Source organism: Coptis chinensis, chromosome 2 (genome assembly GCF_015680905.1).
Source record: "Coptis chinensis isolate HL-2020 chromosome 2, ASM1568090v1, whole genome shotgun sequence".
Taxonomy (NCBI): Eukaryota; Viridiplantae; Streptophyta; class Magnoliopsida; order Ranunculales; family Ranunculaceae; genus Coptis; species Coptis chinensis.
Genome location: NC_141457.1, coordinates 71798340 through 71815967, shown reverse-complemented (window position 1 = coordinate 71815967; position 17628 = coordinate 71798340). Strand labels below are relative to the sequence as shown.

Genomic DNA, 17628 nt, shown 5'->3' with positions numbered 1-17628 from the left:
TTCAACTGAAAGGAGGTGGAAGCTCTACTAAGACGGAGATGGAAAGGTGGGCCATAAGCCTGACTTCCCATCTTAGAGTATCATTTACCAGATCTGCTACTCCTGCCTGGACGAGATATACGCATTTGAAGCAGATACACCTCCAATCGAATCGGGAGGAGAGACCGATCCTATTGATTCGCTTCTTTTTGTGCCAAAAGGTCGTGGAATGAGATCTCGAACGCAGGGGCCTCCCACGCCTAAATCCGTTTTTGGCGGAGAAGAGACTCAAGGAAATCTATTCTAAGCGGTGAAACCCCTATCGATGTTGTATCCCAGCCACTACACACAAACTTCCCTATCTCAAGTGCATCTCCGTGCGGTACAGGGCGACCAACAAAAGAATAAAATCGCAGAGTCCAAGGTCCGAAGGATTCATTTCATCGGTAAGGAGAGGGTGGTCGAGATCGGGCTCAACCAACAAGAAAGAGAGGATCTCCTAAGCAAGGGCCTTTTTCTCGGGCCAAGCATAAGCCCGTGGTCTTCATGCGCCGCTTTGACGAAAAAATAGCAACGAACAAGGCGAAGCATGCTTTGGTGGTATAGAAAGTGAAACATTCTTTCTTTTCGCTCAGCAAAGCGGGGAAGAGTGAAAGTCAAGTTTAGAGAAAAGTAGTGAAAGCTCTTTTTCCTAAAAAAAAGTGGAGTAAAGGCTTATGCTTTGAAACTAAAAGATTTTAGCATGGAAGCCTACCGCTGGCATGGGTGGCGAGGATCGGCCTTTTCATTTGGGTGAGGGCACCCTTCCTGAAAGCATTTCCTAAATGTGAGACAGATGACCGGCAGAATTGCATTCATTCATAGGTATCCTATCTCTCGGTTATAAAGAAAAATTATGATACATGAAGTATCTAAAGGAAAGAGATTCATATGCCTCTCCGGTTCCTAAAGGCGAACCACGCCGATCTTTAGGTCATCCGGGGCGTGATTGGTTTTGGTTTTTATATATGTCTCAAGCAAGGTATGATTTAATCCTTTAAAGATAAAATATATTATTCTCAATTGACAAGCAGTGTATTACATTATTTACAATTGACACTCAAAGGGTCGATGCTAGTTAGGCAAAAAAATAAAAGTTTTCATTGGCATTATGTTGAAATATAAAGATTTGTTCTTTATATCACAAATAAAAAACAAAAACAAAATACCCATAATCAAAAGTAAAGCAATATATCTTACCCACTGTAAAGAACCCCAATTCGAGCAGTTCTACTTGGCTCCACAAATCACTGCAAAGAACATCAAAAATCCCACTTTAAAGCTAAAACAATCAATCAAGACGAGAAAAAACAAAAAAAAAATGATTTCAACTAGGGCAGGGAACAAAAAAACGAAGCTTTTGATTTTGTTGCAGCTTCAATGGCTTTTCAATTCTTCTCACCTCAGTAAAGTCAGAAACAGTGGAGGTTGAGGGTGGAGGAGAGATAAGCTTTGAAGATGTGGAGAGAAAGGATGAGTTTTGGAGATGGAGGAAAGAAGCTAGTTTCGGTTTAGATGGAGAGAGACGGCAATCTAGGGCTCTAATATGTTATTTTTTTGTATGGTATTTCTAATTTTGTTATGACTTGTAGCGAGAAGGTGAAAACTGGAGCGCGAAAAATATTTGCAGCTAAAAAGTATATATCCGCCCATACCGAAGCCCATTAGCAACACCGAAAACGTCGCAACAAGGGCATACACATAGTATATCCCGGAATTACCAGTGACGGCAAGGGGGTTGCAATAGATATTTAATCTATAGTAGCACCACACTCGTTGCCAACAATAAACATTTTCAATTTAATTATTTTTCTTATTTATCATAAATTTAAGCGACCACTTTTGCAACGCTCAAGGCGTCGCTCAAAGTATTTCCCAAAATGAAAATTCTATTAAGACGGATGACCTTTAGCAACGCCACACGGTGTTGTAAAAGATGACTTGTTGCAACAAATTTTAGGCGTGGCGAAAGAGTGCGTTGCAACAGACCCTTTTGTTGTAGTGATGCAAATTTTTTATTTTTAATTAAAATTAATAAAAAAAAATTATAGAAACACAAACAAATTAAAAGATTGTTGGAGAAAAAATGGAATGATTTGGAGAGAGAAAATAAAATAAATATTTAGTTAAATTTTAATTAACTCAAGTTAATCAATAGATAAAAAGATAGTGGATGGATAAATAGATAAGCGCCTATAAGCGATTTTTTTCTCGTTTATTGCCGTCACGGTGAGTGTGGTCACAATGCAAATACCTTTTTTCACCTACCCTACACGCCTGAAAACCTCATCTTGTATACTTGCGTGCGTGCACATCAACTCATCAAGGCACATATCCGTGAATGCAAATTAAATATTTTAAATATAAGTGAATTTTGCTATTCAATTGAGCAAATAAGAATTATATTTCACCAAGGGTCCACGGATTTAAACATCCTCTTCCAGATGTATATCATCAAATATATTCACTAGACATGCTCCATAAAATAAAAATGTAAATAATGAAATTGAAACATATGCAGGAAGGTTTATTTTGAAAAGAAGATCAGGTACAGGGAGAGAGTGCAAATGAATAAGGGTCCTATTACTGCCGGACTCCAATTTGTGTTGGGCAGACTCTAAAAAAAAAATTATTACAAGTGTGTCATTGGTTTCAAAAAATCTAAAAAAAACAATTATTACAAGTATGACATTGGTCAAAAAAAATTGAATTAAAACCCAAAACTTAAACGAATTTGGAGTCGTTTTGAATTTTAAATCCGACGACGACGAGCCATGCGCGTTTGGGGACTTAGTCCCGACGACTTCGGCCACACCGGCCAAGAGCCCAAAAATAACTTTATATTTTTCAAAAGTTCAAATCCCAAACGACATAACCACATCGTTTTGACTAAGTCCAAACGGTGTGACCATATCGTTGAAGACTTAGTCCAAACGGTGTGGTCATATCGTTGGGATTTTTCTAAGTTCAAATAGTGCCATTTTTTTTTAAAGTTCAAATCCCAAATCCATACGCATCACATTGTTTTGGACTCAACCCGGTCGGCGGTGTGGTTACGTCGTTTTGGGATTTGAATTTTGAAAAAATTTAAAGTTCGTTTTTTTGCTCTTGGCCCGGTGTGGTCGTTTCGTTTAGACTAAGTCACAAACGGCTGGGTTAAAGTCGTTTGAGACTTAATCAACCACCCAATGGCCGGTCGTTTGGATTAAGTCCCAAAAGGTGTGGCTAAGTCGTTCGGGACTTAATCCAAACGACCTAGCCGGGTTGTTTAAGTTTGGGGTTTCGAATTCAATTTTTTGGAGACCAATGACATATTTGTAATAATTATTTTTTTTTTAGATTTTTTGAAACTAATGACATATTTTAATAATAGTTTTTTTTTGTGAGAGTCTGCACAATAGAAATTGGGGTCCGTAAGTAACAAATACCATAAATAAACGCACCGAGGTGATGTGGAGATGATTACAGTGGAAAGTTTGAAATTCAAAACTTGCCCGACAGGATCTAGTGAGATTGAGTGGGCCGGGTCCACGTGAGGATCCATGAATTAGAAGTGTTATATAGCCTGCCACAGTCTTCAGAAAGACCAAAGGAAACATGTGGAGTTGTGGAATTTAAATTGCAAGGGTATTGTAGCCATATAGAGGAAGGACGGTCACTGACTTGGGACCAATGCCTATGCATTTAGCGTAACCAATGTTTTTTGGGTAAATAAGAGCAACCAATGTTTATGCATGAATCATCAAAACATGCGATTGTAATTCTCCTCAAATCATTGAAAATATCACCCAACGTCCCAATCCTTTTCCCCAGACAACGAAAATTTTGAACCACAAAAGAGAAATTCTTCGTTTCCAAGACGAAACAGTAAAGGACCTATCTTTTTTGGAAATTTCAACGTTGCCATTCATTTGGACGAGCAGTAACGGTCACCTACTTCTCTAATAGTTATCACCCTTCAGAAATTTAGAGTTTATTTGTTATGACGAAACATTATAGAAAGTAAAAGAAAATAAAAGTGATCTACATTTTCCATAATTTTTAAGGTGTTTGTTTATGTACGGAAAATGATATGGGCTTTCCGTAGGGAAACAAAATTATGGAAACGGTAAAGATTTTGTGTCTTTAGTTAACTCCTAAAAATTTTGAGAAAAAAAAAATGGATAGCTAACAATACAATTATTCTTTTCCATAGCTTTTGCAAATAAACATGATTATTCTTTTTCTTAATTTTTACTTTTCTTTTTCCGATTTACCAAACACGCACCATTTTAGAATTATTTCTTTTCCATTCCATCCCATTAACCACTTATTTTATTTCATTTTCTTTTCATTAGTTAAAATTTAACAAACACAACTTTAATTGTTTCAGTTTAAAATTTCAAAGTCAGTGGCTTAAAATAATAGTAGAAAATTGGCATTTCAAAACATGTTTCAGATTAGAAAACAAAAGAACATTTGAATAATAAGAAAAGTATATAAAGTTTTTCTCCCGCAATGTACAAGGCGAGGAAAAATCATATGCAACAAACAAAAGTTTGTTACGGTTGAAAAGTATAAAGTGTAATAAATTAGAGAGAGAGATTGACTGGAGAGAATATTTACTTGATTGAATTATATGAAGATTACAAGATGTTTATATAGAGATCAATACAAGAATCTAAAATAGGAAGTAAAACTTAAAACAGTTCTAAAACAGTCGGTGGGTTTCTAATCAACACGCGAGGCGTGGTCGCGCTTGTGTCAAGCGCGAGGTGCTACGCGGTTATCGTCCATAGAGCTGGTCGCTGCGTGTCAGCAGCGAGGTGCTTGTGTTATCGTCCATAGGGGGTGGTCGCTTTGTCGAGCAGCAGCGCTCTCCTCTATGATCTGCGAGGAACGACTTCTATACCCCCCCTCAAGTTGGAGAGTGAATATCAAGAACTCCCAAACTTGCGAATTAATCTCGAAAGGTGTCCTTGCCGAGAGGTTTAGTGAAGGCGTCACCACCGATCCGAGGATGGAATGAACGTAGGAGATAGTAACTTGGTCTCAGATCTTATCGCGTAAGAAATGACAAAGTCAATTCAACGTGCTTCGCTCGTTCATGAAAACCGGATTTTGAGAGAGATGAATGGTCGCTTGATTATCACGTAACATGTTCATCGAGAAGAATGAGAGATGCCTAAGTCAGAGAGAAGATACTTCAACCATTGAAGTTCACATGCCAGAGTAGCCACGGAACGATATTCGGCTTCAGCAGAAGAACGTGATACAGTGCTCTGTTTCTTTGTTTTCCAGGATATAGGGCTAGAACTAAGAAAATTGCAATAACCACTAGTAGAACGACGAGTGACCGGGCAGCCAGCCCAATCAGAGTCACAGAAACCAGAGATGTGTAAAGAACTATTAGCGGATAAGAGAATCCTTTTGTTGATCGAACCTTTAAGATAGCGGAGTATACGATGAGCAGCATCTAGATGTGGAGTCCATGGGGATTTGTATGAAACTATTTGAGATAATTAACGAATAAGTGATATCCGGACGTGTAAGCGCGGAGATATAAGAGCGCCCGATCAAGCGACGATAGACGGTAGGATCCCCGGAAGTAATGTGTCATTATCGGTATAGAGGTTGATGTTTTGTTCCATAGGGAACTCGAAATACGACCACCGGTGGTACCATTAATCGATAGAATGTCTAAAAGACATTTCATACTGTAAGAAATAATCCTTCTTTGGAACGAAAGCAACCTCGATACCCAAAAATATTTTAGACGCCCCAAGTCCTTGATATAGAACTTTGCTTCTAAAAATTTCTTCAAGTTCGAATGAGAGATGGATTGTTGCTGCGGATCGAATGTCATCCACATATACAAGGACAAATGTAGAATCGAACCACAAATATTAGTGAATAGAGAATAGTCGGACTTAGACCGAGTGAAGGCCGGCGATGATAAGAGTGGTAGATAGTTTGGCAAACCATTGCTGAGAAGCCTGCTTGAGGCGACATATCCTGTTCTCCCCCTGTTTGGCGAATCCAGGAGGTAATGTCATATAAACAGTTTCATCCAAATCGCCTTGGAGAAAGGCATTGTGGACATCCGGTGATGAAGAGTCCAATGTCCGATAGCAAAGAATGGGAGAAGTAATCGAACAGTGACTAGTTTTGCAACGAATGCAAAAGTGTCATGATAGTCTTGGCCTTCAATCTGATTGTAACCCTTGGCAACAAGACGAGCTTTGTAACGTTCAATAGAACCATCTGAATGATATTTAATCTTGAAAACTCATTTACAACCAATAGGCTTATGATGAAAAGATGACGGAACTAGAGTCCATGTGTTATTTTGTTCCAAAGCTGCAATTTCAGCAGCCATAGCAGCTCTCCATTCTGAAATTTTGACAGCTTGAGAAAAGGATGTAGGAACAACTGAAGATGACACTTTAGACAAAAAAGCTTTATGACAAGGAGAAAAGTTAGTGTCAGAAACATAAAAAGCCATAGGGTATGGAGTGGAAGACCGTGTTACCTTAGAATCCGATTGGAGGAGATTGGCGAACGAGGGACTGTGAAGGTGCCTTGGTGAGAGTAGGGCGATGATAATCTTGGAGGAGGAGTGGTGGTGGTTGTCGCATTCTAGTAGATCGAGTTGGGGCAGGAGGATTGAGATGGGATGGCTGAGGATCTTCCAAAAGGGGGGGTGACGGAGTTGGAGGAGTGGGAGTTTGAGCTGGAGTAGGTCGTGCTCCATCCATTGAAATTACATGAGATGATTGAATGTCGAAGGTTTCATTATGCGGGATAGGTAAGGGAGAAACGGGGAAGATGGGATGGGGAGATAAATGTTGATAGGGGAATCTGATCTCATGGAAAATCACGCCACGTGAAGTATAAATTTTCTTGGAAGATAAATCATAAATGCGATAGCCTTTTGAGCGTAAGGATAACCAATGAAGATGCCGGGTTTCCGCGGTTATCAAACTTATTTTTAATGGAAGTGTTGTGAGCAAAACATAAAATTGACCAAAAACACGAAGATGGGCAAGAGTGGGAGGTGATGTAAATAGAAGCTCATGAGGTGATTTGTCTTTTAACAAGGTGCTAGGAATTTTGTTAATGAGATAGCCTGCGGTGAGAATGCATTCACCCCAGAAGGATAGTGGGAGGTGGGCTTGAAAACGTAATGCTTGTGCAACATTGAGTAAGTGACGATGTTTTCTTTCAACAACAGCGTTTTGTTGGGGAGTAGCAACACAACTACGTTGGTGAATTACCCCATGTTTTGAAAGGAATTGTTGCATGTTGTGGGATATAAATTCAGAGCCATTATCGGAATGAAGGACTTGGATTTCATGAAAATGGTCATCAATGTTGCTATGGCCAGATATGAGTGAATGTATTATAGAATGAAATTGAGTATGAACCATGGCAAAAAAAGATTGTAAATGCATAGCAGTTTCAGATTTGACAGTCATAAGATAAATCCATGTAGCACGACTAAAATCATCGACAATAGTTAAGAAAAAATGAGCATTAGAATATGATGGTAAATGAAAAGGACCCCAAATGTCACAATGAATCATTTGAAAAGGTCTAATGGTTTTTATTGAACTATGAGAAAAACATAAACGAGTTTGCTTAGTGTAACGCCCGTATTTTTTAAATACGTATTTTTCTATTTATTAATTAATTATTTATTTATTTTCAAAATTCGTCGGATTGGACTCGGGATACGTGGGCCTGGTTTTGGGCCCGAGTCGGTGTTGGGCTTGGGTTTCGGACCTAAGTATATAAACACATTTTTCTAGAAAATAGGGTTCAGAGGAAAAATAATGAAAATGGAGGCGTTTCGTTCTTTGGAGAGGTGGAGCCTTGACGGTTCGGACTACGGAGGATTAAATTCGGGTTTTAATTCAGTGTGAGTAGCTATTTGGCTATTTCACCGATTTATAGTTTTCGCGATATCCAGATAATCGTTTAATATTTCGTTTTCTCGTTTCATTATATTTGTTTTGATTTGACGTCGTGTGGCCGAAGTTGGTATAACTCTAGTGATTTGGATTTGTTTTAAACCGTCGAACTTGGTTAAAATTGGGTAAACCGTCGAAGCTCGACAGAAGCATCAATGGCAGCGACCCGTCCATATCGCGGTTCTTGGGATCTTGTGGGGGCTAAGTGATTGCTATGGGTTGCTAGTCCGTGGTTAGCATAGAGTCATTGGAAGCTCTCAAGAGGTTAATGGCTCAACGCCCGTCTTGGGATCTTGAAGGTTTTGGTTTTTTGTTTTATTTGTCGCGGTTTGAACTGCGATTTGGTATTGGGAGTGGGTGTATGGATTGAATGGTTTGTAGTGATGGACCGAAGTGTTGTGAAGTGGGAGAAAGCTTGAACCGCCGTTAATGGCGCATCTTGGTTTCTTGAAGGATTTGTTTTTTGTATTTATTTTCGTGTTTGAACTGTTTTTGGTTGATGTTGTGGGTGGTTGATGTATGTTGGTATGTGGAATGTTGGTTGAGTGATGAGGGTTTGTCGATTGAAGCTCGAAGCTCCATCAATGGGGTCGCGATTTTCAGATCTAGATTTAGGAAGATTTTTGATTGTATGATTTTCGGTTTTCGCATTTATTAAAGTTGGAGGGGTTTTCTTGAGGAGAAAAATCGGTGGGTCAAAATGGGTGGTTGTGTAGAAGGTGTGGTGGTCGGTTTTTGGTGGCTGTTGGTGGAGGGGAAGATGAACAGTAACAATTTCGGTTTGGGCTTTGGGCCTAACCCTTTTGGTTTTGGGTGGGCCGAAATTTAAATGTTTGGTTTGGGCCAAATTCTTTTATTTTGTCTTGGGCCGATTTCTTGTAGTTGTTGGGCCCGATTTTATTGGGTTTAGGTTGGGCCCAGTTTAGGTTAAGTTTTCTTGGGCCAGTTTCTATGAGTTTGTTTCGGGCCGAACTCAGTTGTGTTTTGGGCCAGTTCAGTCTAAAGTTTTTGGGCCATTTCTAATATTGTTTGGGGCCAGTCCATAGGACTTAAAATAGATCTAATTGGGTCTTTAAACGTTTAGACTTTCGGGTTCTAAGGTTTGGGCTTGGCCAGTTGGGTCCGAACCATTATCCTTGGTCATGAGCCCATGAGCCATGCACCATTGACCTTAGCCATGAGCCATGGCTATGACCCTGAACTTGTCGAACAGGGAAACGACAGTTTGACTTTGACCATGACATGTTGAGTTTGACCTTGACCATGATGTGTTGACCTTTGACCTTTGACCGTTGACTTTGACTGTTGACCGTTGACTGTGGAATGTTGACTTTTCCAGTTTTTCACATATTTGATTATATAAAATATTGTCGATATTGTATAACTTGGTTGGTCATTATCTAATTTAGATTTGACGTGAGTAGTGTGTAAAAGCATATATATATTGGGCTTTGATTGTGGACTTTGACCGCCTAATTGTGCTAACGTTTTATGTTGTATATTATATGGACACATATAGTAATAAAATCTTTGTGGAAGCTAGTATATATATATTTGGTTGTCATTATCTAAGAAAGATTTGACATTGATGTTGTATATTTTGACACGTGACGATATTGAGATGTTAGGAGATATTATATTCCTAATACGTTATAATAAAGATGTATGCGATACGTTGAAGCATTGTGACATGATATAATATCTTTGGGATAGTTATATTAATGCAATATCTTTGAGAAATGTATATACGCTCCATTATTATATATGTGAGATGCTACTATGAGGTAGCATAGTATTGGTGAATATTTGCCTACGGGAGTGTGGTGTAGTGCAATAATATATTGGCACGTGAAAGAATGAAATTTGGTTATGAGATATAATTGAGATGTTTCTAAATATTATGGCTTAGTGCAATAAGGTAATTGACCGACGTGATATAGTGGAATGTTTATGAGTCATTAACGCATTATGACACTGAATAAATTACATAACGAAAATCCTAGAACCCCGACTACCACAACTCATGTGATTGGCCCCTTCCGGCGTTTTGATTAATCTGAATGGCCTTGGCTGCCCTTCCGGCGTTTGATAAAATTTGAATGGGCCTCCTGGCGTAGCCGAATAGTGGCTTGATTATTCCGTTCGCAAAATAGAACGATGATGCACAATATTTTATGCCGAATAGTGGCAGTGCTTACATAGATTTGGCTTCCGTGTGAGGATTTACCTGGTGTGCGGCATCCCGCTCAGGGTGGTTATGCACGGAGTGGCTCATTATGTAAGGGAGACTTGTGGATGTACATGTTCGGCGTTGGGTAGCGATTGTGGTAGCCAGGGAAACTAGGTAAGACATAGATACGACGTGACTTTAGGGACACACAAAGAAAGTCTAAACTAATATAATTATGGTAATATGTTGGTAAATAATATATCTCTAGATAGATGATTGTATATGCTTGGCTGGTTATAGTTTAGTTAGAACCTAAGGCGCCTCGATGGAGGAACTACATGCCTTATTTATTATGAGTATAGTTTGTTGTGTGGTTAGTGGGAAGTTAAGGCGCCTCAGTGGAGGAACTACCTGCCTAGATTATTGTACTTAAAGATGTTGTATTAGTCGTTGAAAGTTAAAGGCTTCGGTGGAGGAACTAAGCTGCAGTATGGATTATGGATATATTTGTATAAGTATATGTTGTTTTTAGAGCTACTCACACCAAGCATTTTTAATGTCAACCCGATTTGCATGTTTGTTTATATCGGGTGTGTTCATTCAATGAACATAGTTGATAAGTTTTGACCGGGTTTAGTGTTGAAGAAGAGTGGTCTTGCCTTGTGTGGTTTGTGTTAGCATTGCATTTCGGGATGTATTTTGTTTTCCCTTAAGGTGATATAGATTTTCAGTCTAGACAATGTATTTGTACTTTCATTTGTAAGTTTAAATAAGGAGTTATTGAAAAGAGATTTGTAACCTAATCTTATTTGTAAATTTTTGTAATGAAGAGGACATTTGTTTAAGTTAAAATTTTTATTGGTTTTAATTATCCCATATTTAAACCTGTTTATGTTTTTTGGAAGTTGAGAGTCGTCACACCTCGGAGATCGAAGAATCGGGAACAAATAATGTTTTTCCGAATTCTGTCGAAATTCGGGGTGTGACACTTAGCTTGCGGACATACAGTGCAAGTAGCATTATTTGAACTAGAAATGAAAGGAAACTGCTTAGCTAAAATCTGCAAAGGCGTGGAAGATAGATGTCCCAGGCGATAATGCCATAAATTATTTGTGGAGGAGTTGTGGGATGAGCAAACCGGAAGCTAGTTGGAGATGGTAGAGTCCCCATTAAGCCGTCCCAATCCAATCTTCTTCGCTAAGCGGTCCCGAAAAAGGCAAGAATCATTAGTGAACGTGATGAGATAGGGTGAGACTTGACTAGTTCACTAATGGAAAGCAAATTAAAATGAAAGGTGGGAACAAACGAACGTTGTCAAAGGTAAAAAGGGGAGAGAATAACACTACCAACATGAGTAATTAAATGGTCCATTTCCATCCGGAAGTTTAAGAGTAGAATGTGTTAAACAAGTATGATAATGAGAAAATAGATGTAATGAAGAACGGACATGATTGGTAGCACCGAGTCAATGATCCATATGGATTTAGAAAAACACGAGAGAGATATAATTGCGGTGTGCTTGTGAAGAGGTACTACGAATCAAGCAAACCGAGAAGTTGGTTGTATTGTTCTATGGAAAAACAGGAGAATTGGAGTCCAGTAGCAACCGAATTAGCTTTGGAAAGGCTTGGGTGGATAACCGCGCAGTTTGTAGCATGTACCAATATGATGTCCAACTTCGGTTACAATGATTGCGAGAATGGGACGGCGTGCTCGCCTGGGGCCCACAGATCTAAGGGGGTGCGCTTCGAGACTATGGCGAACCACTAGGGTTTGTGGAGGTTTAGACAAACCCGATTTTGAAGAAGAAGCCGGTTGGTCTTCGAAAATGAGTACTTTCGAGGCGGCGTCTGGAGCGAGATGGAAGAGAGAGGGCATGGAGCTCTTGTTGCTTCTCCTCTTGTCGGATTAAAGAATAAATCTTAGACATAATGAGGAAAATGATCCATCAAGAGAATTTGATCTGCGGATGGGTTGAAAAGCGGGCATCTAGGCCTTGCATGAATTTCATAGAATCCACCGCCTTCAACCTCTTTGGCAAAAATAGATGCATGACCACAAGTACAAGCGGGCATAGTAGATAAAGAACTTAATTCATCCTTAAAGATTTAAGTAAAAGTGAAATAAAGCAGAATCTGGGACGATTGTCTTGCTTGAGAGAAGAGTGACAGAATCCTTCAGTTGAAAAACCTTGGGTGCATTAGTTTGTGAAAAACGATCACCTAGATCTTTCCAAATTTCGGATGCAGAGTCGGCATAGAGGATGCTACCACGGATATCTGGAGTAACAGAATTGAGAATCCAGGAAGCAACAAGGTCATCACATCGCGACCACTTGGATTTTTCTTTGGGAGTGCTGGGAGGAGTAATAGAACCATCGACAAAACCAAACTTATTTTTTGCTCGAAGGGCTCTAGAGATAGATCGTAACCAAGTTGGATAATTGTCCCCTGATAACAGAGGAGATACGAGGATAGCCGTGGGACTATCTGAGTGGTGAACATAGAAAGGATCATCAGAAGCTGTAATAGAGTCATTATTTGGAGTAGAATCCATTGAGAATTGAAAAGAGGCGGAAACTGATAGAGTTTAGGATTAGGGTTTGGATCAATATTAGGCTGATACCATAATAAATTAGAGAGAGAGATTGACTGGAGAGAATATTTACTTGATTGAATTATATGAAGATTACAAGATGTTTATATAGAGATCAATACAAGAATCTAAAATAGGAAGTAAAACTTAAAACAGTTCTAAAACAGTCGGTGGGTTTCTAATCAACACGTGAGATGTGGTCGCGCTCATGTCAAACGCGAGGTGCGCTGTGTTACTGTCCATAGAGCGCGGGTCGCGCTCGTGTCAAGCTCGAGGTGCGCTGTGTTATTGTCCATAGGGCGCGGGTCGCGATTTGTCAGAGCGCAGGCGCGCTCTCCTCTGTGACTGCGAGGAACGACTTCTAATAAAATGCTTACTGAACTGGTCAAATTGGCCAAGTTGTTGTTGGATACTTGGAATTTGGGTTGTTCTTGGTTCAATTTTAATTTTTCTTATCCACTAGATCCTAGTATCCTACCAGAGTACCAGCTAATAGATCCCCATTACTTCCATAATTTTTTGGTTAGGCAACATATGAGACAATGACCACTAGGAATCTAAGGCTATGGTTTTATTTATTTATTTTTGACGAATATAGTTGATGATGGAACTCAAATGGCGATTTCCGAGCATATTATACCGAATGCATTTGTGACAAGAAGTTCATTGCAAAATCAATATAAAACCAAGTTTTTGATTTGACACAATTAAATCTTCCTAAAGGACACAAAAATAAAACCAAAAGAGAGATAGGACATAGAAGTGCAACTCAAATGCAAGATTTAGGAGTAACCAAAAAAAGAAAATGCAAGATTTAGACACTAAAAGTCACGAGGCTCCAACGCTTTTCTCAACAGCTTGGACGTGACAATGGAATGATTCAAATTAGTATCCGACATAAGGGACCATGTTTAGGAATTGAATTAAATTCAAATATAATTCACCATTATAACCACACCAACGTCAAAAACTATGTTGAGGTTCATGTTCAATTTTCAATGAAGGGCATAGATTTTTACAACTTTACCAAAAGTATCAAGAATTATAATAGTATCAAATCCTTACAAAATCTGGAAAACAAGAGTATCCAAAGAAACTGCTCCAAGTACAGTAATACAAAAGTACAAAACCAAACGTGTAATGGCATCATAGTAAAATTCCAAATATTGTAGGGTCATATACACACTCAAAGTGATAAAGCAAGCGTTTGATTTGAATTCATGTGGCCGTTTGAACTTCTGAACACTTCGAAAAATAAACACCACTTCAAAACCCAACAACAAATCTAACACCTGGATTCAAAACACATCACTTCTTTCTCACCACCTCAAAACACCAAAAACAATAAAACAGAGAGTGACAGAGAGAGAGAGATGACAGGAATGCTGCTGCTAACAAAGGGCGGTGGATGTAGAGGTACTACTGGAAAACAAGAAACAAAGGGACAGGAGCAGGGAAAAGAAGCAACAGCTGAACAGAACCAACTTTCTATACTTGCTTTACTTATAGCAGCTATAAGAAAATCAATGGTTGCATGTAGAGTTGAAAGACAAGATGAAGTGATTTCAACTCATCATGTTCATCAAATGGAAATTGGATGGCCAACTAATGTTCAACACATTGCTCATGTTACTTTTGATCGTTATAATGGCTTCTTAGGCTTACCTGTTGAGTTTGAAGTTGATGTTCCTTGCCGAGTTCCTAGTGCCAGGTTGAAACTTTAACTCTTTCTTTCAAAGGGGTGTTCTTAAATTTCAAATTTTTAAATCTTTGATGTGTTTTTGAGCTTTGTGTTTACAATTTACTGTCTTTACACCTTTTTAATCTCTTGGGTACTCTCAAAATTCAAAATTTTGCTATGGGTATCTCTTTAATTTGCCAAATTTTAAGTTTCTGATGTGAATTTAGGTATATTAGTCCAGTTAATTGGAAAATATAGTCTTTTAAGCTTGTTAATTTCCTTTTCAAAGTTAAGGTTTGACATTTTTAATCTCATATGTGCTCTTGAAATTGTGACTTGCAGAGTTCCAAGCTTTGATGAATTTTTGTTAGTCCAACTGTAGCTCAAGGTTACAAAATTAACTGATTAACAGACTTTGGGTTGACTTTATCAAGCCATAGGGTGTAGGCGTTTAGCTTTAATTTTCTTGCACTGGGTGTCACTTTGATTGCAAAATATTCTAGATTTTATGTTGTTATAGTTCTGTTTGCATTTTTAAGTTTAGATTTGATTGTTTATGAAGTTAGGTTTGAGTGATTTTGCGCTTCTCATTGTTACCTTGATTTAGCTCAAATGTATACTGAGTCTTATCAGCACTGTAGGTTTTTTGAATTGAATCAAATTGGTATTGGTGTGTGTGTGTGTGTCTCCTGCCTTCTTGTCATTGTTATAAAGTTTGCCAAATTTTAGGGAAAACGCGGCAATCAACAATATTTGGCTAGAAGGTTTTATGCGTTTGTGTCTGTGCATTGTGTTGTGTTTTATTATGATTATGATTTTTCGCTTTAGGTGGCTTTTGATGTGCTTTTATCCTTTGAAGGAATGAGTTCATCTAGTTGAACTCATTTAGCTGAAAGATGTCATATACACATATCTCATGTATTACTGTTGTTAGCTTTCTCCACTCACCCACCAATAAAAAAATGCCACTTTATTGATTCAGCAACATAATGAGATTAGACGTTTTATTAGAACTCAATTTGTACTGCCCTTTAGTGTCAAGTGAGGTTTTGTTGCACTGGCTGTGTGCTATATGGAATCTAATGATATGCTCACAAAAAAGACAGTACTGTTTATGTCTCCAGTTCTTATATCTGTTTACTATTATATTTCTCAAGTTAAAAAATATCCATTATCATTGCAGTTTTTTTGCGTATAATTCTAACTTGTGAACATTCATGTAGTATTAGCGTGTTTGGTGTGTCTGCGGAATCAATGCAGTGTTCTTACGACTCCAGAGGAAATAGTGTCCCCACCATTCTCTTGCTGATGCAGGAAAGGTTATATACTCAAGCTGGTCTAAAGGTACAGCATGTTATTTAAAGTCATAGATTGCTACAGGAGTGATTTGATATTTTTTGTTTATTATAACCTCACTTGCGTGTTTGGATTATTTGTGAATCTTGGGTTTCTAGGCCGAAGGAATATTTCGTATAAATCCGGAGAACAGCCAAGAGGAGCATGTAAGGGATCAGCTGAACAGAGGAATTGTGCCGAATGACATCGATGTGCATTGTTTAGCAGGATTGATTAAGGCCTGGTTTCGAGAGCTTCCAGAAGGAGTACTAGATGGACTTTCTCCTGAACAAGTTCTCCAGTGCAATACTGAGGAGGAATGTGTGGAGCTTGTGAAAGAACTTTTACCAATTCAAGCTGCATTACTGAATTGGGCTGTTGATCTTATGGCTGATGTTGTCGAAGAAGAGGAGTCGAACAAAATGAATGCAAGAAACATTGCAATGGTCTTTGCTCCAAATATGACTCTGGTAAATAATTGAATAACATGAGCACCTTTCCAATCAATGCCTTGTGTTAATCAATATTGAATACTATATTAAAATTATTTTCTTCTCAGATGTCTGATCCGTTGACAGCCCTTATGCATGCTGTTCAAGTGATGAACTTGCTCAAAACGTTGATCATAAGAACGTTAAGGGAGCGTGAAGAAACAACAATTGGAGGGTATTCACCATTTTCAGCAACTTCATCTGATCGGCGAACTGATGAAGACTATGATAGTCAGCAGGAGACGGGAATGAGTGGTGAACTGAGAGGACCCAATTCTGACTATGAAGACCATGCCAGTTACAGTCTTAGTAGCGAAGACGAGGGTGAAGTCGATGTACTAAATGAGATTGAAGAGTGCTTCTTGAGGCAATTAGATGAAAAAGAGGATATCTCAGTGGATATCGAGAGCTGCATTCAGGAGTCAGCTTCAGATCTTAGAATCGAGCATATGAGTAGTCCAAACAGCTTCTCCGGTTACAACGCTGATTCTGCTTTGTCATTCTCTGATACCCGGAATGGCAGTTCATGCTTGAGTACAAGCAATGCAGACGAGTCAGTGACTAGTAGTATGGTTGCTAAAACTGACATGGCCAATGCTGACATTCCTTCAGAAAATTGTGTAGATATCAAAACGGTCGAAAAGCGGGTGGAGTCCTGGCGTGATCCTTCTCCTTTGCTTCCATGATCAAATTGGCTAACTGACAACCATGTTATCTTGTTGTGATTGAGGAACTGACGCTTGCTGATTTTGTTTTGCATTTAACAGTAATTGCTCCATCTGTAAATTCATTCACAGGGTTCGGTAAGAACATGTGTTCGGAGTTGTGTTTGTTTGTTGTGATGGCAAGGACTTGGTTTGGTTCAGCTGTACGCTGAACGTGTGTTTTGTATTCTTTTCAATGATTTCTGATTTGAATTTTGAGATGTATCAAATGTTATTTCTCATACTACAATTTATGTAAAAGTTTCACAAAAATCAGAACATTCATGGCATTCTCTTGTTCAATTCAGGCCTTAGATGCATTAATCTCTATGGAACTTATGAAGTGTCGAATGTGAAGTTTTAAAACTCAGACTATAGGCCTATACGGCTATAATACTTTTGGGACAATGATGTGCGCTTAAGTATGTATATCTATCCAAACTCCACCTCAACAAAACCAATTTCATTGTATATCAGGGCATTCCATTGGACTCCATCACAACACATTTTCTCTATGATTTCTCCCTTTCCGTTGTATGCTGTTTGCAGTAATCTAGGAACGCCTTTGCTTTTGTTTTTGATCCCATAAAAGCAAAAGCAAAGAGACTTCCGGGTCCTTGTCAGTTGCCTCACACTCCAATCCACTCCACTCCATTTGTGATTGGTTACAGTCTTGCCATTT

General features: G+C 38.7%; 2 protein-coding genes across 3 annotated transcripts; one reads left to right on the top strand and one right to left on the bottom strand.

Moving 5' to 3' along the window:
• Positions 1 to 12240: 12240 nt before the first annotated feature.
• LOC147517608 (uncharacterized) lies at positions 12241 to 12696 on the bottom strand. The gene has a single exon (XM_086593645.1). The coding sequence runs from the start codon at positions 12694 to 12696 to the stop codon at positions 12241 to 12243; it is 456 nt and encodes a 151-aa protein (XP_086449771.1).
• A 1219-nt stretch (positions 12697 to 13915) lies between these two features.
• On the top strand, positions 13916 to 17249 carry LOC147517607 (rho GTPase-activating protein 2-like). Of its 2 annotated transcripts, none has more exons than XM_086589773.1 (4): positions 13916 to 14446; positions 15640 to 15760; positions 15871 to 16221; positions 16311 to 17249. In XM_086589773.1, the coding sequence occupies exons 1-4, from the start codon at positions 14109 to 14111 to the stop codon at positions 16926 to 16928; spliced, it is 1428 nt and encodes a 475-aa protein (XP_086445899.1). In that variant the 5' UTR covers positions 13916 to 14108; the 3' UTR covers positions 16929 to 17249. The 2 variants fall into 2 exon arrangements, with proteins under 2 accessions (XP_086445899.1, XP_086445898.1); XM_086589772.1 differs by having other exon boundaries at positions 13970 to 14446; positions 15646 to 15760.
• Positions 17250 to 17628: the final 379 nt, after the last annotated feature.

What these genes read in the sequence shown, in the direction of transcription:
- LOC147517607 (XM_086589773.1), top strand. Translation starts at nt 14,109, where the DNA reads ATGACAGGAATGCTGCTGCTAACAAAGGGCGGTGGATGTAGAGGTACT. An exon ending in ATACTCAAGCTGGTCTAAAG is followed by an intron (nt 15,761 to 15,870) that starts GTACAGCATGTT and finishes TTGGGTTTCTAG; the next exon opens with GCCGAAGGAATATTTCGTAT. An exon ending in TTGCTCCAAATATGACTCTG is followed by an intron (nt 16,222 to 16,310) that starts GTAAATAATTGA and finishes TTTTCTTCTCAG; the next exon opens with ATGTCTGATCCGTTGACAGC.
- LOC147517608 (XM_086593645.1), bottom strand. Translation starts at nt 12,696, where the DNA reads ATGGATTCTACTCCAAATAATGACTCTATTACAGCTTCTGATGATCCT.